The 27,652-nt window shown below is 40.6% G+C and overlaps 2 protein-coding genes and 1 long non-coding RNA gene across 13 annotated transcripts in view; 1 reads left to right on the top strand and 2 right to left on the bottom strand.

Annotated features, from left to right (window-relative positions):
• The window catches only part of LOC127532705 (coxsackievirus and adenovirus receptor-like), a 183,600-nt gene extending 176,488 nt beyond the window's left edge, over positions 1–7,112 (top strand). For all 4 annotated transcript variants that reach the window (XM_051944744.1, XM_051944746.1, XM_051944743.1 and 1 more), the window contains exons 4-6: positions 2,306–2,659; positions 5,275–5,631; positions 5,799–7,112. In XM_051944744.1, coding sequence (XP_051800704.1) covers positions 2,306–2,659; positions 5,275–5,631; positions 5,799–5,995 — 908 coding nt within the window. In that variant the 3' untranslated portion in view covers positions 5,996–7,112. The remainder of the gene's footprint in view (positions 1–2,305; positions 2,660–5,274; positions 5,632–5,798) is intronic.
• Positions 1–27,652, bottom strand: part of LOC127532703 (sialoadhesin-like) — a 258,353-nt gene that overhangs the window by 191,354 nt on the left and 39,347 nt on the right. The window lies entirely within an intron of this gene.
• Positions 726–2,325, bottom strand: LOC127532713 (uncharacterized). 8 transcript variants are annotated; one of them, XR_007940358.1, is made up of 7 exons: positions 1,939–2,161; positions 1,810–1,895; positions 1,595–1,680; positions 1,380–1,465; positions 1,208–1,293; positions 993–1,121; positions 726–863 (listed from the first exon to the last, which is right to left on the bottom strand). It is a non-coding gene; the product is annotated as an uncharacterized LOC127532713 (long non-coding RNA). The 8 variants fall into 8 exon arrangements; XR_007940361.1 differs by having other exon boundaries at positions 726–906; positions 1,036–1,121; XR_007940362.1 differs by having other exon boundaries at positions 1,036–1,121.

The following is a 27,652-nucleotide window of genomic DNA, read 5'->3' as shown; positions in this document are numbered from 1 at the left end:
TGGGCTCTTCTGCTGCCCTCTGTCCTCCCTTGCCTTTCCGCCATCTGGTGTGTGCCGGCTGTGTGCCTCTTTGGTCGGCGGGTCTCTGGCTGCGGTTGCTGTGGGCCCCGGTCTTGGTGGCAGCTGCTCCTGGCTCGTCCTGCGCTGGAGGGCGCCTGGGAAACGGGGGTGACTATTGCCCTTAGTGGCTCGCCCTCTGGGGGGAAGTTTTCTTCCCTACAGACCTCATCCCCGGACCCCTCACTTCCTCTGCTCACTTTCACATACATGTAGGGCTATGGGAGGTGTGCTCATTGTGCTGGGTGTGGTGGTGGGGGCCATCTAAGTGGCCCCATCCGCTGCACCCTCTGATGGCTCACCTCTCAAGTTTCAATTGCGTGGGTGGTGGTGGGGGCCCGGTTTTGTGGCCCGGTGTCCCCCGGCCTTCCGGGGGTGCCCTCATGGGGCAATATGGGTGGGTGAGTGGGTAAATGATTATGAATGTTATGGGGGGTTGGTGGGGGGTGGGGAGGGGGTGGAGTGCCCTGGATCTTGGGCTGCAGCGGGGGCGCCGGCCCATGTCGGGTGGCCGTCTGGGGTGGCTGGTTCCCCTGGCGATGTTGACCCTCTGCCTGGGGCCCGGGGTCCTGTGCTGGGTCCGCCCTGGGCCTCCAGCCCCTGCCGGGGTTGGCGGCCGCCGGTCTTGGTCGCCTGGGGCCCGGCCCCGCTGGACGCCAGGGGTCCTGGCCAGGTTCTCTCTCTGCCCCCTTCCGGGCCGATCCGTGGTCGTCCTCGTGGTTTGGTGGCTCGGGTAGTATTAGAAGGTTGGTAGTAGTACTACCTGGAGTACTGATGTAGTATTAGAAGGTTGATAGTAGTACTACCTGGAGTACTGGTGTAGTATTAGAAGGTTGGTAGTAGTACTACCTGGAGTACTGGTGTAGTATTAGAAGGTTGGTAGCAGTACTACCTGGAGTACTGATGCAGTATTAGAAGGTTGGTAGTAGTACTACCTGGAGTACTGATGTAGTATTAGAACGTTGGTAGTAGTACTACCTGGAGTACTGATGTAGTATTAGAAGGTTGGTAGTAGTACTACCTGGAGTACTGATGTAGTATTAGAACGTTGGTAGTAGTACTACCTGGAGTACTGATGTAGTATTAGAATGTTGGTAGCAGTACTACCTGGAGTACTGATGCAGTATTAGAACGTTGGTAGCAGTACTACCTGGAGTACTGATGTAGTATTAGAAGGTTGGTAGTAGTACTACCTGGAGTACTGATGTAGTATTAGAAGGTTGGTAGTAGTACTACCTGGAGTACTGGTGTAGTATTAGAAGGTTGGTAGCAGTACTACCTGGAGTACTGATGCAGTATTAGAAGGTTGGTAGTAGTACTACCTGGAGTACTGATGTAGTATTAGAACGTTGGTAGTAGTACTACCTGGAGTACTGATGTAGTATTAGAAGGTTGGTAGTAGTACTACCTGGAGTACTGATGTAGTATTAGAACGTTGGTAGCAGTACTACCTGGAGTACTGATGCAGTATTAGAACGTTGGTAGCAGTACTACCTGGAGTACTGATGCAGTATTAGAACGTTGGTAGCAGTACTACCTGGAGTACTGATGTAGTATTAGAAGGTTGGTAGTAGTACTACCTGGAGTACTGATGTAGTATTAGAAGGTTGGTAGTAGTACTACCTGGAGTACTGATGCAGTATTAGAAGGTTGGTAGTAGTACTACCTGGAGTACTGATGTAGTATTAGAATGTTGGTAGCAGTACTACCTGGAGTACTGATGCAGTATTAGAACGTTGGTAGCAGTACTACCTGGAGTACTGATGTAGTATTAGAAGGTTGGTAGTAGTACTACCTGGAGTACTGATGTAGTATTAGAAGGTTGGTAGTAGTACTACCTGGAGTACTGATGCAGTATTAGAAGGTTGGTAGTAGTACTACCTGGAGTACTGATGTAGTATTAGAACGTTGGTAGTAGTACTACCTGGAGTACTGATGCAGTATTAGAACGTTGGTAGCAGTACTACCTGGAGTACTGATGCAGTATTAGAACGTTGGTAGCAGTACTACCTGGAGTACTGATGCAGTATTAGAACGTTGGTAGCAGTACTACCTGGAGTACTGATGCAGTATTAGAACGTTGGTAGTAGTACTACCTGAAGTACTGATGCAGTATTAGAACGTTGGTAGCAGTACTACCTGGAGTACTGATGTAGTATTAGAACGTTGGTAGCAGTACTACCTGGAGTACTGATGTAGTATTAGAAGGTTGGTAGTAGTACTAACTTCTCTCTTCTTTCTTCTTCAGCTCAGACAAACATCACAGCTAAAAAAATCCCAACTGATCTTGGAGAAGATGTCATTCTACCATGTACAGTTCCCAACAAGTACAACATCAACAGCATAGCTGTAAAGTGGACCAGACCTGAAATGGAACCAGAATATGTTCTTCTGTACCGAGATGAACGCTCAGATCCAGAATACCAGCATCCATCTTATCAGAACCGGGTGGATCTGCAGGATAAAGAGATGAAGGACGGAGATGTTTCTCTAAATCTGAAGAAAGTGACGATGGAGGACAGAGGAAGATACGAGTGTCGTGTTATTGATAAAAGAAACTATGAAGTCATCAGCAGCAGCTTCCTGGAAGTTCATCTATCAAGTAAGTGACCACCGTCACCAAAATTCATGAACTCTTTTCTCAGTTGCTAGTTCACCACCTGCAGAACACTAGACTTTTACAGCACATTGTTCAAATGCTAACACACTTTGTTCAAAACAGTTAAAACCACAATCAGAACAGAATGATGGGGAAAAAACATGGGGGATTTCTGCTGCAGCCACATTGAACTCTATGGAAAATCCTATCAAAGCATTGACAATAAAAATACATTTTAAAAATGATGTAATTCCAAACACATCTGAGTGTAGTTGTCAGCTGAAACCTGATTCAGGTGATCTGTGTTTGGCCTCATCAGAAACCAGTGGTGTAGTCCAGGGTATACGGCGGTATACGGCGTATACCCACTTATTTTTCAGTTAGCATTGCGTATACCCACTTCTAATGCTCCCTGGTGCGCATCATTCAGTAATATCTGTGTGCCAGGTAGCCCTCTTTTCCTTAAGGATGATGAAGCCATGAACAACCCTCCTCTGCCTGTAATTGGCTGGTACATGCTACCTTCACTGATTCGATTGGTTAACTTTCGGGATGAGCCAATCAGAGGCAGAGTAGGGCGGGTCATACAGAGGAAAATTTTGCTAACACCTCTGTGGCACTCCAGTTGATTGACAAGTCTGCTTGAAAGATGCGCGGAAATGCGAGAAAGTCAGAATAAACACCTTTCAAGTGAGTGACACGTATCGAGCGAACCTACTTTCATGGACGATATAATTCTCAGGTAAGTTTTAAGGTGGTTTCCAAATGAATCATTGTTTTAAACTACTGGCAACATGACTGCACATTTCAAGGAGAGGATATTTTATCGCCAGTGGTTAAAGCTTCAGTCAATTCCAGCCATTTTCAGTACAAAAAAAATCGCTAATATTCTATTTGTAAATAAAAATATGACGAGAAATACAGGGAATGTTGGACGCGCATCGCGAGGTGCATTTCCTTGAAAACGACCTATTCGTGGATCATATACCATCTTCAAGACATGTTTTGGACAAAATAGTTTACTGGCTTGTTTCGTCTGGATGTCCAAGGTTGGATTATGGCCGTTTTTTGTGGAATATTTTCATCTGTGTGTAATAATGAACCCGGAAATGTGAGTCGCGCTGTGTGCCTTGAAGCCGTGTACAGAGAACGGATGGATGGATATTCGTTGTTTGTCGGACAAATGTGTTTATATTACCTGCTGTGGTAATCACATCTGAAAGTGGTTTATACCGGCGGATTCATGAGAATCTAAGCTTTCCATCGGCGTGTAGTGTTTGTATAATCGTGTTTGCAGTTTTAGACATTTAGCAAATTGCTTATGCAGATCTCAAAGTGTACCGCGGGCGGAACACTGAAGCACAACTGAAGCGCAACGGGTTAAACTGAGTGTCGGGCTGAGTCTGACTAACGTTTTGAAAGGCTAACGTTATTCTAACGTAAGTCTGATGCTAGCTAGATTGGGATAATGTGGGAAAACCTCTTGGCTGGTAGTTGATTTTAAAGTAAGTAAAAACACAAGAATGGGAACAGGTAGTTTAAGATTCGACCTAAAACAATATTGAGGTTTTATTCATGATGAAATATGAACAAGGATGCACTGTCAACTTCATATTTGAAGTATTTTATTTAAATAAATGTTCTAAAGTAACTGAAACACCATGTTTGCCTCATGATAAATACATGTTACATTAATCCAGTAATAACTACAAACTGCTCCTAATCAAGTCATGATAATTTTATAATAGTGGGCAAGTAGAAATGACTGAATAAATTGAACAGAGTAGTCTTCTATGTCACTGTTTCTAAAACAGGGCGTTTTTCTGGACTAATTTTTAAAAAAGGTGAAAATTAAGAGTATACCCACTTCTGCAGGGACCACTACACCACTGCCAGAAACCATAAAAAGGAGACACTCAAAAATGTTCTAGCCACAGTGCATCTCCAGAGAAGACATCAGATGTAATGGATGGAAACATGAGGCCAAATGCAGACGACAGGGTGTGATTGTTACAGTTTACATGGACATGTTGTTGGTTTTTGACTTTTATCTCTTGATTTCTATTCTGCTCCCTGAATTCTGAGATTCTCCATTTTGTTTTTGTTTACAGTAAACTTTTTATTTTTGTAAGGTCCCAAAGTTTCATGTAAAGGCACAGAGAAAATACGTCAGTGTTGTTGAAGTAAACTGCTGCATTCCTGATTCATTCTTGTTGCAATATATCACAATAATTTAGAACAATCAGAGTGCAAAGATCTTATTTTATAATAAATTTAACATCTATAAATTTAATGTAATAAACTGATTTATCTAAAAAGAAATCATTCAAACTTGAAAGATTACAATTTATTTCATGTAATGCTCTCTGTTGTTGGTATTTTGTGGTTCAGCGTACTCAGAGTGACAGCGTTTGTTTCCAAAGTGAGACTATTTTCTAGTGTTGTGGTTGAATGAGCTTATTTTGAGACATGAATGAAGTGTTCTGTTGGAGAGAAACAGTTTTGGGGATGAGATGAACTGTTTAGCTGAGATGCATGATGGAAATGCAGGCAGTTTGGACCAATGCTTGTTAGCAAATTGAAAAAAAACTGTAACTACTCTGTTCTTTCTTCTTCAGCTCAGAAAATGACCGGAGTTAAAAACATCATAGCTGATCTTGGACAGGATGTCATTCTACCATGTAAAGCTTCCAAGAAGGATAACAAAACCATCACTACTGTAGAGTGGATCAGATCTGAAATGAAACCAGATCATGTTCTTTTGTACAGAGATGGAAGCTTTGATCCAGTCCTTCAGCATCCATCTTATAAGAACCGGGTGGATCTGCAGGACAAAGAGATGAAGGACGGAGACTTTTCTCTGAGTCTGAAGAATGTGACGAAGAATGACACTGGAAGATATGTGTGTTGGGTTTATCAGAGAAAAAAGTTTGAACCCATCAGCAACATCATCGACCTGGTAGTCCTTGATCCAGGTGAGTTTGTGTTGAGAGTTCAGTTTGTGTCTCTGATGAAGCTGCTTGGTCTCAGATCAGATGTTTATGGTTTATAAAGATGTTGCTGATGAGACTTTGGAGAAAACAGCTGATCTGACTGATGTTCATACTCCTATCTCTGATATCTCTGATCCCTCTGTCTGCAGGAAACAAGAATGCGTTCTTTGGCGATGGAGGAGACAAGGATATAAACACCAGAGATGGAGGAGACAAGACTGGAATCATTGCAGGATCAGTAGTGGGTGTGATACTTCTTCTTGCTGTGGCTGCTGCTGGTTTTCTGATCTATAGACGATGCATGATGAAGCCGCAGCAGCTATATAGAGATGTTACCAGTTCCTGAACAGCATCAGAACCAACCAGAGCTTGTGTAACTTTGATGGAAGCAGCAGCATGTGGTCTCTCCTTTAACTGCCACCTTATAGTGGTGGAGGGTTTGTGAGCTCAGAGGATGCTGGGAGCTCTGCTGTCTGGAGTTCAGCTCCTGCTAGGGTTTCTATTGGCAGACTGGTCCAGAAACATCAAGTCCTCCCAACATCTCCATCATCTAGATTGATCCTGTGGATTGTTGCTGCTGCTGCTGGTCTTCATCAACTTTTCTACTCTGTTGCTTTGTCTGGAAATAAATGTGTTCCAAAGCTCTGCATGTTAGAACCTGATGAAATGTTGTGGATGTAAAGTGTTCTGTCAGATGAGATCAGAAGCAGATAGAAAAGTTCTGATTGTCCAGAATGAAGCAGAACTGATGAACAACTTCAGACTGAACTGGTTTGAATGTTTTATCTGCTAGCAGCTCTGATGATGCTCTGAACTTTTAACATGGTAAAGGTGCAGCTAATAGAATATATTTTTAATACTTTTTTAACTGCTCAGGGTTTGTGACTTTTATCTTCATCCTATATTATATCTTGTTCTTTTAATCTGTACAACAACTTTGCACTCAGTTGCAGAATGTAAACTGATGATTAGATTCTTCATAAAGTTCTTGTTTTAATGTGTGATTTAATGTTTTATCGGTTAGTAGCTCTGCTGATGTTCTTACCTTTTAATGTGGTAAAGGTGCAGGTAATATTTTATATTTTAGATATTATTGATATTTTTTATACTACTCAGTGTTCTGAGTTTGATCTTCATCCTATTTTATGTTTTGTTGTTAATCTACAGATAAATGTAGTAAAATAACATTGTTTGCTACTGAAGGTTGAATAGAATATATAGTTAATGTACTTATTTACTTCACAGAAATGATTGGCTGTTTATCCTGCAACACAGTGGAAGGAATGAACTTTACTGCTGCTTTTTGCACTTTCGTACTGATTCTAAGCTGATTGTCTTTGTTCTTTTACAATGATATCAAAGGTGAATCTAATCAGTGATCTGTGGTTCATTATAGTTTCTATGTAGAATTTTAAAGCTGGTTTCTTCTCTGCAGAAGTGATAATAAAGGTTGTTTCTCCAGATTCTGATCCTGCTGCTTCATGTCTGACTACAACCTGTTGAACTGCTTCACAACAAACTCAGATTAGAGTTTCTCTACAGGATCAACAAACAAAACACTAAAACCAGACTGACATTTAGTGTCGTAACACGACACCCTTTAAGGTTTGGGCAATTTCCGCCCGAAATTTCTACTGAGATTTACAGAAAGTAAATTGAATGCTGTTCTTGAACTGTTTGGAGTACACGCATGGTTGGGGTCTCATTTGAAAGCTGACAACCTGAATTTTCACCCAGTGCAGTCAGAATTACTCTAGGTGCTACTGGCACAGAGTATTTCATGTTGGCACACACTGAATTAGGATGAATTTTTTTCTCGCCTACATTTTTTCCCTAATAAAACACCTGAAAATCAGTGTGGCAGCACTGTAAGAGCTTGAAAACACAATATTGCAAAAGCCTGGGGTCTTACATAGTTCAGGTCAAAATTTCAGAGCAATACTACAAGAAATGAGTGTTTCACACATGTATTTGTACTGATATGCTCCGCCCCTGTCAATGTTGGATACACTCTTTATACACTGTGCACACTCTCTACAGAATGGTATAAATTAATTTTCACTTCATTTTCACTTCATTTTCATTCCAAAAACTCATAAAGAACTCAAAAAATCACTTCAGATAGGCTTCAGTGTCGATCACACACACAGATTGAGAGGAATACAGAGAAACAGCAGGTGGAGCCCGGAGCTCACGAATGAAATATCATATAAAGCCGCTGGCAGAGGCGGGATTTATATTCAAGCCATTCAGCAAGCTCATTGGCTACCAGGCCTGTCAATCTAACGGTTCCTCCGGCGTGATTTGCTGAGAAACAAGTCAATCAAGTGATGTAATCGATATCTGTCAGACTCGGCCATGGTTGGCTATATTGCCGAAGTAGGCGGAAACGAGTCACCTGATTGGTTGAAGTTCGGTTTGAAACGGAGGAGAAGTCTCCAGTATCCATTTTGAATCGCGAACAAAGAAAATAGGACCGTGTATGATAAAGTTATAATAGAAAGATGCAGTGAATATGAAACGCACAGCGCCACCACGCGCCGCGTGCACGCGCACGGAGCCGATCGTTTTCTGGATTTTTTTACTTATTTCGAGACATGTTTTGGCCAAAGTATTATACTGGATTGTTTCCTCTGGATGGCTAAGCTTGGGTTCTGGCCGGTTTTTGTGGATTATCTTCTTTTATGACCAGAAACGAGCGTCCAAACTGCGTCGACAGGTGAGCTGTGCACGTTTACATGACTTGTTGTTTGTTGGATAAATGTGTTTATATTACCCGCTGTGGTAATCACATCTGAAAGTGGTTTATACCGGCGGATTCATGAGAATCTCAGCTTTCTATGTGTGTATAGTGTTTGTATAATCGTGTTTGCAGTGTCCTTCTATTTTTAAAAAAGCGTATACCGATAAAAAAAACGGCCCGCCCGCGGGCCGGCATACTTTAGCTCTGCTGCTCCTCTCTCTGAACCAGGACGTGTTGTTCTCTTTACCAGGATAAATAGCAGAAGTCTTTTATTCTTTCTGTAAAGAGACTTTAGTATTTAGTAAAACCAGCTGAACATCATGGAGACAGACGTCAGCTTAGTTTAGTTTAGTTTAGTTTCAAGTTTATTTGTAAAAGGACAGCGTGCAGTTACATTAAAAAGATGGTCGCACCAGATTTAGCTTCAAGCTAATTTCCATCTGTAGTCCTTGGTCAATAAAAAACATTCATTATTTAAAACAACGCATATAAAACGCATTACCTTAATGCAAAACAAAATCAAAATCAATCTTAAAATATTTACAAATATGTATGGAACGTTGTTGGTTTATAGTACAATTATCAAAATGCAAAAGTATAACGAGGAAGACTGTTTTCAAACCAATTACAATATATTTAAAGTGCATTTAAATGACAAAAACAGAGTGCAAAAGTACAAAGATAAAGTGCAGAGTTGTATGCGAAACAATAGTTTCATAAATCCTAAAGGTGGTAGCTATCAGATGGTACCAACGAGGGTAGCATCTGATAGCTGTATACCAGACTGGTACTATAAATACACACTGTACTATTTTTACACTGATAGTCTGGTAGTCTGGCAGCCATCAGATGGTACCCACGAGGGTATCATCTGATGGCCAAATACCCGTCTGGTATTATTAATGCGAACAGGACTGATGATCAAACAGCCAGTTTTTAACAGCCCGAGAAAAGCTGTGGAAATCTGCCGTGTTCTTAAAATTGTCAGGCAGCCCATTCCATTCCTTGATGGCTTTGTAAGAAAAGGCTGACTGAGAGAAGGCAGACTTTCTTTTGGGAATGTGGCAGCTTCATCTTTGTGTTTGTAGAAAACCCACTGAGTCCTGTGGAAAGTCCACAGTGTCACATTTCCTCAGTAACATGAGACTCATCCTCCCACTGAGACCAGGTTGTTAAATATCATTCAGATGATGTCTCTGTACAGACTCTGATAAAGTCTGGTCTGACCAGTTTATTCTGTCTGCAGCATCAGAGAGACATTCTCTGTCGTCTGTTATATTTTTTGAAAACAAACAGGAAGAAGCAGTTTCCTGTTCTCAGACCTCATTAACTGAGTGAAAAGCAGCTCAGTATCGAGACGTTAAACTGACTCGGAGCTGATGTGACTCTGCAGGAGAACCAGCTCTGGAACATCATTAAATGTTTTGAATTTCAAATCACCGGTTAGAGTCCATCTGTTCACTGTCTGGCTCCCTGCCTCAGGACTCTGACAGTCTGCCAAGATAAACAGAGAAACCACACCTTAGTTCCTGATGAAGTGAAAATGAAACTGATCTGTGAGTTCAGTGGATTTTCTCTGTCAGGTTGAATCATCTTCTAAAAACTGTAAATAATCAGAGATGAATGAAGACAGAGAGCAGCAGCCTCCATCTTTACTGAGCAGAAACCACAGCAGGAAAGTTTAACGTTGCTTCTTTCAAACATCCACTTACAGAGAATTCATCAGAGACCAGATTTGCTGCAGGTTGTCTGAGTTAAAGTCACAGAGAAGGTCAGTTTGATTCAACCTCATTTAGAACTCTGACTCATAAAGCAGGTCTGTCTGAAAGGACTTCCTGTACGAGTCTCTTCCTGCAGAGGTTTTCTTCATGAACATGTAGCATCCATCCCATGTAGCTCATGTATTAACACTGTTAATGTGGTGGTAGAACTATACAGTCCCTGACAAAAGTCTTGTTGCTTCTCTTAAGTTGTAGGAACAACAAATAACAACTGGACTTGTAGTTGATCAATTGGAATCAGAAATGGCTCATATGAATGACAAAGCCCTCTAGATTATATTTATTATGCCAAAATAAAGTTTTGTATCATTCATTGAGTTTTATCATTTAATTAGGACAGAAAGCTCAGATTTTGCTTGGACAAGAGTCTTGCCGCATTCAAAAATAATGTTGAAATTATACATATATTTTATTCTGAATACACAAATATGCTATAAAAACATCAGAACGTTAAGTCATGGTGTCTTGCAAAAAATAATTAATATTGTGTGTGACTTCCAGAGCTTGGAGGACTGCATCCATAATAACTTATTGATAAAGTCATCTTAAATGGCAAAGAAAACAGTCTTGCATGGCTCCCAGAATGCATCAAGACTCTTCGGTTTCATCTTCCAAGCCTTCTCCTTCATTTTATCATGCTCAATAATGTTCATGTCTGGTGACTGAGCTGGCCAATCCTGGAGCTCCTGGACCTTCTTTGCTTTCAGGAACTTTGATGTGGAGGCTGAAGTATGAGAAGGAACGCCATTCTGCTGCAGAATTTGCCCTCTCTCATAGTTTGGGATGTAATGTGCTGTTGATGTTTTCATCCACTCTGCAGAGCTCTCGTACACCCCATACCGGATGTAACCCCAAACCATGATTTTTCTTCTACTAAACGTGACTGTTTTCTTGGTGAATCTCGGGTCAGTGCGGTTTCTGCAGGATTTGCATTGATTGGGATGCAGTTCAATGGATGATTCATCAGAAAAATCAACCTTCTGCCACTTTTCATCGTCCATCCTTCCTGAAAACTGTGGACCTTGACAAATGCAACATGATTTTTTGTTGTCTTCTGTTTAATGCTGGTTTCTATGCACTAATTTGACCATGGAGAACACCACGTGAGAGAATTTGACAAACTGTTCTTGTAGATACAGGGATTTCTGGCGACCAGTTCACGTGTAACTCTGCTGCAGGTGAAAAAGGGCTGGCCCTGGACTGTTGAAGCAACAAATGCTCTTCTCTAACAGGTCTGCCTGACCTGAGCTTGTCATAAACGTCACCAGTTTCTTTAGATCTTTTTCTTTTCCTCTCTACTTGACATTTGCATACATTAAAGCTGTCTGCCGCCTCAGCAGCAGACTTGGTCTTCAGGGTCTTGATGATCAGCACTTTGGTCTGTGGTTGGATCTTTGGCATGCTGTCGGGGTCAGGTTGGGCTTCACATGAAGGTCTTGTGTCTTGGGTTTCTTTTTATACACACCTGGGAATGTGTCAGTTACAGTATTTGTCACAGGTGAACTTATAATCTGTGATTGGTTGAATCATTTAAAGACATGACAAGACTTTTGTCCTTGCAAAAACAGATGTCATGTGATTTACCAAGACGTGAACATCAGGACACTTTATGACGGGTTCAATTTGCACCCAGTTATTAATGTGAAAGCCCTTGACATTAAAATGAACCTTTTTTGTGAGAACTGATTGATTAGAAATAAATTTATATGCCATTTAAGGTTACTATATCCTTATGTGACAAGACTTTTGTCAGGGACTATAGACGGGGTCCTCGGTCCTAATTTCCGACTTAATAAGTTAACACTGGCAAACAGGAGATAGAACTGAAAAACTATCCTAGAACTTTGATTAAATTATCATTATTAATTTCTTATATTATTATAAATTATCATTATCATTTGACGGTGTCTCTCGTTAGCAGGAAAATTAGTCCATGTTCCAGACCAGATGTTGGTACCACTTTAGGTGACCAAACCAAAGTGGTACTAAAATGTACATTGGGTTAATATAAGTACATTAAGATGTGATAGCCTTTCCACACTGACAGCTTTATCTTTTTTTTGTGAAACTTTCACATTCACCATAACTGCTGTATTTCATCCATTTAACCCTCTGAGGCTCACAGCTGCAACATTACAACATTTTTTAAGGCTGTTCAGCTGTACCTATTTCTGCCTGAATGTAGACAAACACTGCATATCCCAGCACCCCACAGTCTGAACTGAACAACTGCAACATTTTTGGAATGTATTTTAGGAAAATATTAATACCACATTCCAAGTTCAAACAGCATGTCTTTCACTGTCGCCCAGCTCTCTTTAGGAACAATTTCAATCATTTTTATTTGATCTGTAATTTTTTTCTACATAGAGAAATACAGATACAGAGTTTTAGTGATAAACAACTGAAATTATTTTTTAAAAAGTGTAATACAGTTTATGACAAAATTATTAGCCATGCCACGGTTCAGTGGCACAGTGACGTAAAATAGATAGTGAGTGAGTGAAACAAATTATTTAACAAAAAACAAAAACTACCAGAGTCAAAATTATTAGCCCCCTTAAGAATTTACCTTTTTATTGATCCAAACCACAAACCACTGCTGTCCAATCATGTGTTTTAACTCTGACAACGACCCAAAACTTATGTCACTCCTGGTGAAGATCTACCTCCAGAAGACCAAAGTGAACGTGACTGACTGGCCTGCACAAAGCCCTGACTGGGATCCCACTGAAAATCTGTGGGGTCAACTGAAGACCAGGGTCCATGTCAGAAGACCATCAGATCTGGAGGATTCTGAGAGGTTTACCAAAGAAGAACGGGCTGGGATTCTTCAGGAGATGTCAGAGACTTGTTACAAACTACAACAAACGACTGGAAGCTGTTATCCAGCAAAAAGGAAACACTACTGACTGTTAGCATCAGAGGGCTGATAATGACCCTGGTAGTTTTGTTTTTTATTAAATAATATTGTTTCTGTGTGCAAAATAAAATATTGTAAGCTCCAAAATAAAACTAGGATATCAGGAAAAGTTGTTAAAAATTCCTTGATCTGTTTAACAGCGCTTGAGAATTTTTTGAAAAAAAAATCTTAAATTTCATAACAGGTCTAATAATTTTGTCTTCAACTCTACTTGTGATTTTTAGGGATTTCTTTCTATGGTGCAAAAATGCAATACTGGGCTTTAATGGATGCTGCTTGTTTACACAGAAGGACCATCACTGGGTCATGAGTAAATTAATCAATTGTACCATCTACAGTGTCTACCCTATGGGGTTAAATTTAATAGTTTACCCAGTTAATTTAGTCTAGGATTAACAGTATATTAGCAGGTACTGTACATCAACTGCAGTGTGATGCTCGTTTGTGCTTCACTTATCAAACAAACTGCTGTTGTTTTATAAGGAGTTGTTTCATAGCTTGTTAGCTTACCAGCGGCTAACTGGCTGGCAAACAATAGTTCAACGCCAACCTCTAATCAGTGATCCGGTGTCCGGACCGCGTTAGCTGGCGGAACGTTCATAATACTGATGTGGGACTGTTGTAGCTAGCGTATTCATAGTAGGATAACAGCAGGATGTTGGAGAAATAAAACTTACCATTATCAGGATCGCTGGTCTGCATGGCAGACTCTTAGCGCATTGCACTGCTTGAATGTCTGCGTATTTCAGGCCGATTTCAAAATAAAACTCAATAAAACTCTCGTCCGAGTCAGTGTCCTCCATTGTCGCTTCACCATACGGACATGTCCCTTCCGGGGCTCGGTAGGAAAAAAGATTTGATATATATTGAATGAAAGTTGATATATAAATCAATCAAACTTTATTTGTATAGCATTTTTCATACAAAATTTGTAACACAAAGTGCTTTACATAAAAATAAAAGGACAAAATAAATTAAAAATGAGAAATACAACCACCCCTCCAACCCACCTACAGCAAACACACACACACACAAAGATATGTGGTACAGATTTGAACAGAAAAAAAAAAAAATAAACTGAGGAAATGTCATCTTTCATTAAAAATGAGGGAACACTGGAACGAAGACTAAAATAACAATAAAAATAAATAAAATAAATAAAGATGAATGAATGAATAAATAAATAAGATCAAATGGTATTGATAAATATGATTAGCTAAAAGCCAGACTAAAAAGGTAGGTCTTGAGTTTTCTTTTAAAAATATGAACAGTAGGTGCTGCCCTCAGGTCATCAGGTAGGCTGTTCCACAGACGGGGGCCGTAATAATAAAAAGAGGCTTCACCGTATGCTTTAGTTCTGACCTTAGGGACTATTAAAAGACCACTACCTGAAGACCTGAGGGCTCTACTGGGTTCATAGGGTAAAAGCAAATTGGATAAATAAAAAGGAGCAAGACCATTTAAAGACTTAAAAACTAGTAAAAGAATCTTAAAATCAATTCTAAAAAGATACAGGCAGCCAATGCAGAGACTTTAAAATCGGGGTAATGTGAGCTCTCCTTCTGGTCTTCGTCAGCATGCGTGCAGCTGAATTTTGCAGCAGCTGTAGCTGTGAAATGTTCTTTTTTGGAAGACCAGAAAGAAGAGCATTGCAATAGTCAATTCTGCACATAATAAAAGCGTGAATAAGAGTCTCTGCATTGGCCTGAGAGAGAAACTGGCGCATTCTGGAGATGTTCTTTAAATGATAAAATGATTTTTTCGTGATATCTCTGATGTGCAGGTCAAAGCTAAGGTCTGAATCAAATAAAACTCCAAGATTTTTGACCTGCTGACATGGATTAAAAGACAGTGCTCGGAGTTTGCTCTCCAGTTTCTCTCTCTGTGGACATGTACCAATGACTAAAACCTGGGTTTTGTCCTGGTTGAGCTGAAGAAAGTTGTCTGCCATCCAAGACCTGACATCTAAAATACAATTAAAAAGGGCATCGATGGGCCCTGAGTCATCAGGAGACACGGCGATGTAAAGTTGCGTGTCATCAGCATAGCTATGAAAGTTGATGCCGTGTCTCCTGATGACATCACCTAAAGGCAACATATAAATGTTAAAAAGTGTGGGACCTAAAATTGAACCCTGGGGAACGCCACAGTTAACATTATAGAGTCCTGACTGGCATTCCCCCATGTTCACATAAAACTTTATGTCGGTGAGATATGATTTAAACCAATTAAAAACAGTGCCAGAGATTCCAATAAAGCCATTGAGTCTATTTAAAAGAATTTGGTGATCTACTGTGTCAAAAGCTGCGCTCAGGTCGAGCAGCAGAAGCGCAGAGGGCAGTTTTTGATCCATGTTGGTCCTGAGATCATTCACTATTTTTACTAAGGTCGTCTCTGTGCTGTGACTGGCCCTAAAGCCAGACTGATAGATTTCACCGATGTTTAAAATGTCCATAAAATCATTTAATTGGTTAAAAACAAGTTTTTATAGAATTTTACTTAAAAATGGCAGATTGGAAACTGGCCTGTAGTTATCTAAAATAGATGGATCTAAATTGTTTCTCTTCAGAAGGGGTTTGACATGATATATTGAATGAAAGTCTGAATATATTGAATGAAAGTCAATATATATATATATATAAAATGAAAATCTGAATATAATGGAATGAAACTCAGAATATATATATATATATATATATAAGGGAACAGACTTAAAAATGAGATTCTGCCATGTTTAGTTGCGTTGTTGTCACGAAAGGGATATTTGCTGGTTTTACAAATGGCGTCAGCTGAAATATATCAGTACTTTGTTGAACTGGAAAACTTCTTTGCAACAGCTGGTAGTACTCCAAGTGACATTGATAGTTTAGAACAGACTGCGTCACATTGAGGATCATAGTTCCATTATTGGAACATTTTTATTGCTCATGAGCAATGCTCAACAAAACCTTGCTGAGCGTATTTTGTGCGTCCATCTTGAAGGATGTCAGCTGATATAACGATACGAATTGAAGCTACTGAGGAAGGTGATGCAGCGAACTCTGCGTTTCAGAGAGGAAGACCAAGGCAAGTGATAAAAAAATAGTAGGCAGGAGGCTTATGAAGTGGAAAACTCTACATCTCCATTATAGCTGTTCAGTCCTTTCTACGGCATCGGGCTCTTTGGGACCAAGCACAACCCTTCCTTAATATGTGCCTCTCGTTGTGCATCTCTCACAGGCATTATAGCTGTTGTGGTTTTTTATACACTTCAAAAATGCCCTGGCAGGTGCATCACATAGGAATACCCTTACAGACACCTGATGTGTTGTGCCACCATGTACTATGCCTTCTTGCTGCAACTGTTGAAGCTTCACGATAAAGTCAGACAAGTACTCTTCAACATTATTTGGCTTTGATTGTCCACAATAGAGGGCAACAATGAAAGGTGAAAAGTATCGAAACCTGCAGAGTCTAGGCCACATTTGTAAATTTGATGACTTAAAAAGGGGTACACCATCAATGTTGAAGCACAGATCTATGCTGTTTTCACATATGCTGGGATACTGTGACAGCAGTTTTAAAATACCAGAGGCAATACCAAAATATGCATAGTGTCCACCACATTTATCAACCGATATCACATTTTTTGGTGTCTTCAGCAGCGTTCGGGCATCTTTGGGCAGCCGATGCCCTTGACGCCTGAGTATTTCCAGCATTTCATTTAAAGCAGATCGTGTGCAGCTATTCTTGGTGGCCCAGGCAGCAAGTTCCTCACCCAGATCAGGAGTTTCTTCAGCGCAGCGCTCAAATCCAATGTCACTGTCAGAAAACTGCTCAAACTCTGAGACTTCATCATTATCGTTATTATCATTGGATACATGCAAATCGGCTTCATCACTTTCTAATATTCCAGATGGGGAGTCCTCTTCATCAGAATTAGTGGAATCTTCAGCCAAAGCTGCAACTTCGGCATTACGTTTCCTCCAGTTCCGGAAATATGCCATGATGCTCACCACGTGTATATGCTGGGTCCACAACCTTGACTTTGGGCTGGTGGACAGTCTAACAAAAAAATCAAAAGAAACAAAATTCAAGTATCAGATCTACAAGTTCGTAATGTCCGTAACTGTGCAGCAAACATTCCACCTATGACCCAGTCCCATTTGATTTAACATCTCACATTAGATTTTCCCCACTCTTTCTAAAATTAACTTCACTGCTTAAACTATACAGCCAGATTCAGCGGACACACACAGTTTCATTTTACGGCACAATCTTACATTGAACAATCGTCACGTCTAAGACAGAAACCAATAAGCGCGCTCTCCAATACCCGAGCTGCGGTGTGGCTGTCAGACGCGACAGAGGAATGCACATCACCTCCGCCAAATTACGGGTTGACAGTTAAATGCGCACGTTTAATTGTTATTACATCTGTACAAAAAAGGTTTATGGAACTTACAGTAACACGCATTTCGCCAGTCGGCTAAAGTCTGCCCCCGGAGAGTCGCCCTCTCTATCCCCTTCTATCTTGCAGCTCCGTGTGTGTGTGTGTGTGTGTGTGTGTGTGTGTGTGTGTGTGTGTGTGTGTGTGTGTGTGTGTGTGTGTGTGTGTGTGTGTGTGTGTGTGTGTGTGTGTGTGTGTGTGTGTGTGTCCATTCCCGCCCGCCGTCGGTAAAACACGTCCAGACATACCTAGCAGGCCTCACTAGTAAAACAAAGCACTGCATAGACACGAAGTTTAATATTGCCATTTTTATGATCTTACGTGGCTGTAAATAACATTACCAACAATGCAAGATACCAGTCTTAGCTAGCTTACCAGTCCATGTTTTTGCGAAGCAAGGGAATTGTGGAACAGCGGACAGCGAACTTCTTCAGACTGAATTGATGTGACGTCACATGGTCACGTGACACCCAGAAACTCTGGTATTATCACTCAAGTCAAAGTAATGGTTTTAAGTGTGTCCAGAGGGCCTGCAACTTGCTTTGATACAAGTGAAAACAGCTACTGAAAACCACAATTTTTCATTGGACCAATATAAATATGTACTTTGAATGAATTACACTGATGTTTTACTTTTTTCAGTGTATGTTCATATGAATTCAAATGCAATATTTTCTGTCTATAGAAAAAAGAATCAAATCCACCACCAACTGTATCCAGTTACTGGCCATTCACTTTTTTTTTGGTCCCATGGAAATGGTCAGTTTTGACATGTTTTGTCAATTAAATATTTAGATTTCAATAGCTGCAGATTGACAGTCACCCTCCCTAAAACAAGCCAAAAAGCACAAAAAAAAAAAAAAAAAAAAAAAGCATCAAGGATCCACTCTCGATGAATAAAGCTCTAATTACTTTACTGCCAAAACCAGGCAAAACTCCTGATAGGTGCGAGAATCTGAGAACCAATAAGCCTGCTAAATTCGGACCTTGAAATATTATGTAAGCCTTTAGCAATTAGATTACAAAGAACTCTGCCAAAAATTGTAAATAAGGACCAAAATGGATTCATATCAGGAAGACAAGGTTTCCACAATGTTAGAAGAATACTGAATATCATTTACTATAATGAAGATAAGCCAGATACAGCCCTATTATCGTTAGATGCTGAAAAGGCCTTTGATAGGGTTGGATGGCCTTATCTTTTCAATGTTTTAGAAAGATCTTTATTAAATGGGTGCAGGTCATATACAATAAATCTACAGCAGAAATTTTAACAAACAGAAATATTTCAAAGCCAATCAGTATTAACAAAGGATGCCGACAGGGCTGTCCTCTTTCGCCCTTGTTATTTACACTGGCAATAGAACCGTTCACTATTGTGATACGTTCTCATCCACGGTTTTGTGGGATAACAGTCGGACCAACAGAGCACAGAATCGCCCTGTACGCGGACGATGTAATTTTACTTATGTCCAGCTTGAGCAAATCAATCCCAGCTCTGATACAACTGATAAAATCATTTGGTGATATCTCAGGGTATAAAGTGAATCATACCAAATTCTCTATACTACTACTTAATTCGAGTGAAAGAAAAAAATCCAGGAGCTGAAGCAATTCAATTCAATGTTGTGGATCAATTCAAATATTTAGGAATACACATTGTACCCAAGTTAGACCATGTAGCTTGTGCCAAATACGAACCTTTAATGGCAGAAATCGGTGAGTCAGTCGACAGGTGGATGTCGCTACCAGTATCCATAATGGGCAGAGTTAATATTTTAAAAATGAATACTTTACCGAAGCTGCTTTATTTATTCCAAAACATCCTGTTACCGCCACCTACAGTTATTCTCAAAAATAAAATTATTCACTGGTTTTCTATGGAACAATCATAGGGCAAGACTACGCTTGTCTTTATTGTACCAACCATTTGACCGGGGGGGACTGAAATGTCTGAACTTGATGTGGTATTATTGGGCTGCACAACTGAGGTCTATTATGTTTTATTTTTCAATGGATAATGCCTCTCACTGGGCCGAGATGGAATCTTACGGCTTAAATCTATCTTTCCCTTCATACATTTATTCAGGCACTGTACAAAAGCTTTATAAACAAACTAAAAATCAAATTGTAAAACATGTGATAAAAATTTGGTACGAAGTGAAGAAATGCTTGAACGAACCAGTTACCATCTCAATTTACTCCAATTTGGGGTAATCAGTTTTTTGTACCAGGAAGGGCAGATGCAACATTTGAATTATGGTTAACTGAAGGACTTGGAACAATTCGAGATCTGTACACAACAAACTCAGATGATATGATGTCCTTTGATGGACTAAGAGCTAAATGTCACCTCGATAGAAAACATTTCTTCAAGTACCTTCAGCTTAGAAATTATGTTAGAACAAATCAAAACAATATACTTTCTAAACCCTGCTACACAGAACTGGAAAAAATTGTTACACAGAATTGTCTAAGAAAGGGTGCAATATCAGAACTCTACAATTTGTTGGTATCATTTTCTAGTGAGAACTCAACATATAAACTAAGGGCATGGAAGGAAAACATACAAACAGATATTTCCAAGGAAGATTGGGAAACGCATGCGCCAATGCTCATTCTGCATCCATAAATGCACGGCTTAGAGTAATACAATATAAATGGTTAATGCGGACATATGTGACGCTGGTAGAATTGAATAGATATAACCCGAATATACCAGATATATGCACAAAATGTACAGAAGATAGAGGAACATTATTTCATTGCCTTTGGCAGTGTAGAATAATTATTAAGTTCTGGGAAGAGGTAAGAGTTTTGGTCGAAAGGATTGTTTCCAAATCAATATTGTTGGAACCTAAGCTTTTCTTATTGGGGCTTTATCCAGAGAAACATAACTACAGTAAGTATGAAAAAGCATTTATAGACCTAAGTTTGCTAGATGCCAAAAAGTGTATTGCATTGCTATGGGGAAAGAAGAAAAAAAAAAAAAAAATCAACCAAGTATCAGTCAATGGTTAAAACAAATGTTATCTGTCAGGGCTCCCTCCTCACCCCGGTTCCTCCCCACCTGGCATCCCAAGACTGTCACAAATTGGTGTGTGAACCCAAGCAGCAGGCACAGACAGGTGGATGAGATTAATAATGATTTAATGTAAAAATAACAATTTATAAACAGAAAACTGAATATTAAACCCAGGGGGGACAACGCAGTGGAGTAAGGTTAACTAAATCAAACTAAACTAAGGGCGGATGTACTCACAACTGGAGAAAACAAATAATCAGGGAGGCGCAGAAGTAATCCAAAAGCTGAGTCCAAAAGGATAAGTCCATTAGGGAAAAGCAGATGAGTCCAAAAACTGATGCAGTCCAAAGGTAGAATCTTGCATGAACATAGTCATGGCTAAGTGTAGCTGAGGCAATGATCCAGCAGAGACTGAGGGGAAGAAGGGAGCTTAAATAGTTGCGGGGAACAGGTGAGTGAGGTGAACTGATGAGCTGCAGCTGGAGCCAATGACAGCAATCAGGCGGCTGAGTGCAGGCAGACAGGGGGTAAACGACTGGGAGAGAGACAGGAGCTGAGGCCGAATCCTCACAAAGACCCTTTTTCCCTATCTGTCTTTTCCCTTTCTCTCCCTCTCTCTCTGCAGTGGAGCATAGTCACCCAGCTGCTTCCACTCAGACGATCAGCTGTTACCCCGGAGTCTGGACAGCTGGAGATTATTCCCATGATTACTCCTACGACAATAAAAGACCGGTTCATCTCTCCATTCTTCGCCCGATTGTTAAACACAACTACATCGTTAGTTAAACTCTCTAGCTGCAGCTTGTATTCAGTGTCGTATACACCTGTCTAACAGTTTTCTCTGTTCTCCCCGACAGCCGGTCCAGCTGTCCAGACCCTTGTCCGTCCTGCCTGATTCCCTGTGAACCCGGAACCCTTCGTCTGAAACGCGGCCGGCAGTCTGCCCCACCTCGGCTTCCCCCATTCCCTCCTGCAACTCCTGCCTGTCTCCCGGATCCCTCTGCACTCAACCCCCTGTGCTTCGCCTCCCCCCTCTCCAACAGACTTCGGAGAAATAAACCTTATTGCACCTAAGGGATTGTTGTGCTCTCTGCTTGGATTCTCCTAGCGCATCCGTGACATTATCAAATCTGCCATTGGAAAGAATTACCTATATTCTGAAAGGTAAACAGCATATATTTGAAGGTATATGGAAGTCCTTTATTGATTATGTCAAGAGCTCAGACTTCACAGAAAACCAAACTGATGACTAACTACTGCAGGTATGGCAATTTCCAAAATTGTGACTGTTAATTTATTTTATTTTTTAATAAGTTACTTTTCAAATGCCTGTAGCTTATCATTGTTATTACCTTTATGTTAAGATCCATTATAATCCGTTTTGTAACAAGAGAAGCATGTTGTTCACTTTGTGTTTTTATTGTGATTGTTTTTTTTTAGCGATAACTGGCAGCTAATCTTTGAGAAATGACATGCAGCCATGGCTCGGCCATATATGTCATGATTGTCAGTATTGTCACCATTTTATGTTACTGTAAAAGCTAAATAAAAATATTGTGGGGAAAAAAAAGCATCAAGGAGCAACGTTGATTTGATGTCAAGTATTTTAATTGTCAATGTAATTGCACAGTAAAATGATGTGGGATTGATCCCTTTGTAGGGCCTCTTTACCACGATCTCAAAGCCTCTTCAAGCTATTTATGGTAGTAGTCAAAATCTTGACCATTTCTAAACATCAAATTGACCTCAAGGTGCCCGCTGGGTTATGCTCGGTCCGATAACAATCTACCGACGAATATTTAATTATCTGTGCAGTAATGCTGCTCCTTTATCCACTGGATCGTTAATAAAAGCTGTTCTACGCCAAAACTCGCTCGCTTACTGACTGAATGAATGAGGAAATGAAACAGCGTGTGGCTGAAAGAGGGCGGAGACGGAGAGAAACTGGAGGTTTTCTCAGATAAACCTGCTGGTGACCAGGTTAGAGTCATAGAGTCTGTTACTGCGGTAACTGACCGAGAGTTTAAGTTACCCCTCTTTGTGAAACAGGCTAGAGTTACCCCTCTGTCTCTGGTTAGAGTTACCTCGCTTCGTGAAACGGAAAAATCTGAGTTTCCCTCATTTCAGGGTTAACAAACTCAGAGTTTTCACTAAATCTGCTTCGTAAAACAGGCCCCTGGAGTAGCAGAGTTGACTCTGAAGTTGAAGGTCTGAGGTTGGTAACACTGACATTGCAGAATCTGCCTCGTGGAGCACAGACAGCTCACATCACAGCATGTCAGTTTCCCTGGTGTTTGTTGTTAAATGATGAATGTGCATGATGCAGGGTACAGCAGGAAGTCCTTGTGGCATTTCCTTTATGGCTTTTTCCACTGTAGCCTCTTCAGTGTAGAACATCTTGACAGCTGTATTGGCACTTACCAGTGCATTAAATAGATGCTTATCAGTGGATAAGTGTTCACCTTGGCAAACCAATCTATCAGCTCTTCAGAAGTCCTCCTACCCCATCAGGAGCAGGATTGGCCAGCAGTGAATCCTTTGTTGTACAGTTTTGTACTCAGCATGTAAAAGTCCCCCTTCTGTCTGTACTGTGAACATGGCCCATCACTGAAGAAGTGGATCATCCATACAGATGGCAAGTTTCCTTCGGATGGTCAAGGAGCCCATATGGCAGGTCCCTTTTCTCTGCATGACAAAGCTGTGGTAAAACACAGATGCTCTTCATGAAGGGTTGCTCGTCGATGAGAAGAGGCAAAATGGACCGCTTGAATCTCTTTGTGAAACTTGCAAGAATATTTATCCGAGAAAACAATGTGGATGAGGCATTCATTACCTCCACCAAGGAGGTTATGTGACACCCGGCGTTTGTGTGTCCGTCTGTCTGTCTGTTAGCAAGATAACTCAAAAACGCCTGGGCAGATTCAGATGAAATTTTAAAGGGGATGTAGACTATGGTAAGAGGAAGAGCTGATTTAATTTTGGTGGCAATCTGGAAAGGATCCTGGATTCTGGATCACTTTGAATTTTTTAGTATGTGGTCCAAAATATGACAAAAACATCATAGGTTAGTAGGTCGTCTAACAAATTGGAGCAAGGTGTCCAGATAGCTTAACTAGTTAAGAAGGTGATTTGTAAACAGAATTCTGTCAGAGACACAGGTTCAATTCCAGCTCATGATCCTTTACTGCATGGGTTTCCTGTTTTCCTCTCTATCCTTGGCGGAGGTCTGCACTCTCTGAGTGCTTTTCTAGTTTAGCATGTCGTCCAAAATGTGACAAAAACATCATAGTTTAGTATGTCGTCCAAAATGTGACTAAAATGTCATAGTTTAGTATGTCGTCCAAAATATAACGACCTCAGATCAGGTGAGACGACCCGCTAATTTAAGCATATTACTAAGCAGAGGAAAAGAAACATGCCAAATGATGAAATAATGTAAATGAGGCCGTGAAAAACACTAAACACTTCTTTGAAAAAAAAAAATCATCATGAATTTCATCCAAAAAAAACCAAAACAAAAAACGCCATACTATACTATGTCGAAAAAAAGGCGATTTTTTTTAACATGTGGCAAAAACGTGCCATGGAGTCGGCTCCAGAGAAATGAACTGACTTACTCCATTAAGACACTTTTCGACTGACATATAACAGCCAAATGTGAACAAAAACGTCATAGTTTAGCATGTCGTCCAAAATGTGACAAAATTATAGTTTAGTATGTCGTCCAAAATGACAAAAACGTCATAGTTTAGTATGTCGTCCAAATTGTCAGTAAAACGTCATAGTTTAGTATGACGTCCAAATTGTGACAAAATTAGTTTAGTATGTCGTCCAAAATGACAAAAACGTCATAGTCAAGTATGTCATCTAAAATGTGACAAAAACGTCATAGTTTAGTATGTCTAAACTATGACGTATACTATAACTAACTATATATACTATACTAACTATAATATACTGTCTGTAATCATAGAACTGGACCGTCCTCGTTGACATGGAGTTTAACCCTCTGATCTCCAAAACCACTCATCTGAAATATTAATAAATGCTAGACGTTAATGTGACAGGTTTGCTGTCCGCGGGTTCACTCAATACACACAACACGTCAGATTGTCGGAGTAACACAGTTTATTCCACACCCACTTCCGTGTCCACACAGTCTCTCTTACTCGGCGCCTCACCAGACCTCGTCCGGTGAATACTCCCTGCCTCTGTCAGATCCCCAGAGGCAGGGCTCCTCGTCTCCCACTCCACAGCCGCTCACAGGTAAGCAACCTCCACTGTCTCTCCACTCCACAGCCGCTCGCCGTCAGCAGCCTCAACTGTCTCTCCACTCCACAGCAGTTCGTGTTCTGTCTCCGTTCCTCCTCTTGTCCATCTCTTCTCTGTCCACCCGTCTTTTATGCTCTGCTCCAGACTGCTACTGCGGAGGTAATCAGGTCAGCCAATTGTTATCACCTGTGCCAATTACCTTGACGCTGTTTCCACGCACTCCTCCACACCTCTCTCTCCTGCAGCTGAGCTCTCCCCGTCGCCACAGTTAATTATGAACGTTTAGTTCTTCTTCATGTTGTTCAGCTCTGAGCTTTTAACACAAACAAGAAGAAGCAGTTTGCTGTTCTCAGACCACATTAACTCTCTGGATGAAGATTGCTTTATTGATCACACAGATCTGTGCAGCAGGAGAACCAGCTCTAGAACCTCATTAAATGTTTTGAATTTCAAATGTGGATGTAAATTTCCTGATTCGTTTACCTCCCCACCTATTCTCTTCTTCCTTGTCTAAACTCTGACGATCTGCCAAGATAAACAGAGAAAACACACGTTATTTTCTGATAAGTGAAAGCTACACAGGATACTGGTTGGTTTAAATATCGGCAGAACGATACAAGCTTTCATATCAGTGTCTCCAAAACACCAGAGAAAGTTGCTGATCTGTTGCTGATGTAGCTGAGTAAGTAATCGAATATAATGTATTTTGGTGAACCTTCTCAAAATGTGGATATTGTCTCTGTTGCTACTTTTGGGTTATTTCTGTGGGTTTTGCCCAGAAGTTCATATTCGTTTGTATATGGTTCCAGTCACCTGTTGTGGGGGGGGGGGGGGTCATTAATTAGTGGCGCACACATCCGAGGCATACGTGACCATAGATATATACAAACACCAGATGGCTCGTGAGCGCTGTCAGCCTATGGGGAGTGACGTCGCCACATGGCGGCCATCTTGGGACAGGGCTGCTCGATCACTCATAACATTAAAGTCAATGGAGCATGGATTTTAAAATCACTGTAGATTGCTCAATTTTCAACCGATTTTACAACAGCTTGGTTTGTTATAAACGTCAGAGATGTACTTGTTTTACTGCTTACATAAGAATTATTAAAACCATTGAATTCATATAATAATGAACACAGATATCAGCTTTTTTCAGCATAAATGGATGTAAATGTAATTTTATTATTTAGCATTGCACTTTTTTATTACTATCAGCTTTCTAATGCACAGATAAAAACAAAGCTCAACCAAAATCAATGCACAACAAACAGAGATGTTGTCTTTTCTTTTCATGAACCTGGTGCCTACATTACCCACAATGCATTTCGGCTGCAGGCTAACTAATCCAGGCATAGATGTATACAAACAATAAGTCTAAGGTCTCAATCAAAGTCTCTTAACAAGCAAATAAATACAACCACAACCACAAAGAATGTAATTTCGCCTAAAGATTCGGTTCTCAAAAAACGTTGGTCTCAGGAAAACCTAATAATTGAAAATCAGATTGTGAGTAACACCATCTTCAATGTGAGTAGCCAGGCAGAAAAGACACACAACTATGCCGCATTTTTCAAAACGAAAAGCTGCGATTTCGGAATTGAGCCTGAATCATAGCCACGTTAATAAGGCTTGTAATAAACTAAACCGTTTGTAAATAAATCAAGAATTGAGCGAGTTATGAGTGTTAAAGTGAGGAAATCATCCACCTTACCACTGACTACAGTACAGTGCGCCAGAGCAGTCCCCTGTCCTAAGATGGCCGCCAAGTGACGACGCCGCCGACTCCGTCTTGAGACATCTGGCGTTTGTATATATCTATGTACGTGACGAAGCTGTGTATTCCCGGCAAAAGCCGGACGGCTTCTGATGAGGTAGGACCTATGTTGATGCTGTCTCCCCTAATTGTCGTTCTAGCGGCCATAAAATATTGTTAGACTCTTCAAGACTGCATAAAAACTTAAGGAACAGATACTAATGATTTTTGAGTGAATTTTGATCCGAGTTTTGATCGGTAAAACTTATGTTTTAAAACGATTTTCTGACAATCATTCCCGTGTGTTTGGCCTGCTGCAGGAGGGAGAGAACTTGCACCGTTGCCTGTGTGTGTGTCGCTGTTTTCTGACCTGTGCCTCTCTGTTATAGGTGGGTTCTGGTATTTTGTTTTGTTGGATATTGTTTATTTGCTGTTTAATGCACATATATTGTGTATATATATATATATATATATATATATATGTGTAAACAAAAAGCCGGACGGCTTCTGATGAGGAGGGAGAGAACTTTCACCGTTGCCTGTGTGTGTGTCGCCGTTTTCTGACCTGTGCCTCTCTGTTATAGAGAATAAACGTGCCGATCCAGTGGAGTGTGAGCAATCATTTTAAGTCTGCTACATAAAACTGGTGCCGTGACCCGGATCCATTGGTCAGCCGCCGCCGATCACCGAGGTTCAGCTGTGTGCAAGTGACTTCTGGGATGCCAAGTTGGTAGACCTGTGGATCCATTTAGCTGCTTAAATTATTGCTGATAAATACACTGTAAATAGAACGTTGGTTTTGTGAGATCTGTTTTGCTAAAAGTGAGAGTATTTTGTGAGATCTTTCATATGGTTTTAAGTGTTTTTATGTGTTATATTGCTGTTAGTTCATGTGTATTGTGAGATATGGCAGGAAGAGGCAGGGACACATTTAACATTTTCACACCAGTTATGGGGAGGGGACGAGGTTTGTTTGATGCTGATCAAACTGTCCATGGTAGCAGTAGAATGTTAACTGGTGAGGGACTAATTGAGTCAAATAATGTCAGTGACACCCCTCCACTTGAGCCCCAT

Source organism: Acanthochromis polyacanthus, chromosome 24, assembly GCF_021347895.1.
Source record: "Acanthochromis polyacanthus isolate Apoly-LR-REF ecotype Palm Island chromosome 24, KAUST_Apoly_ChrSc, whole genome shotgun sequence".
Classification (NCBI taxonomy): Eukaryota; Metazoa; Chordata; class Actinopteri; family Pomacentridae; genus Acanthochromis; species Acanthochromis polyacanthus.
This window is presented reverse-complemented; position numbering and strand designations above follow the sequence as displayed.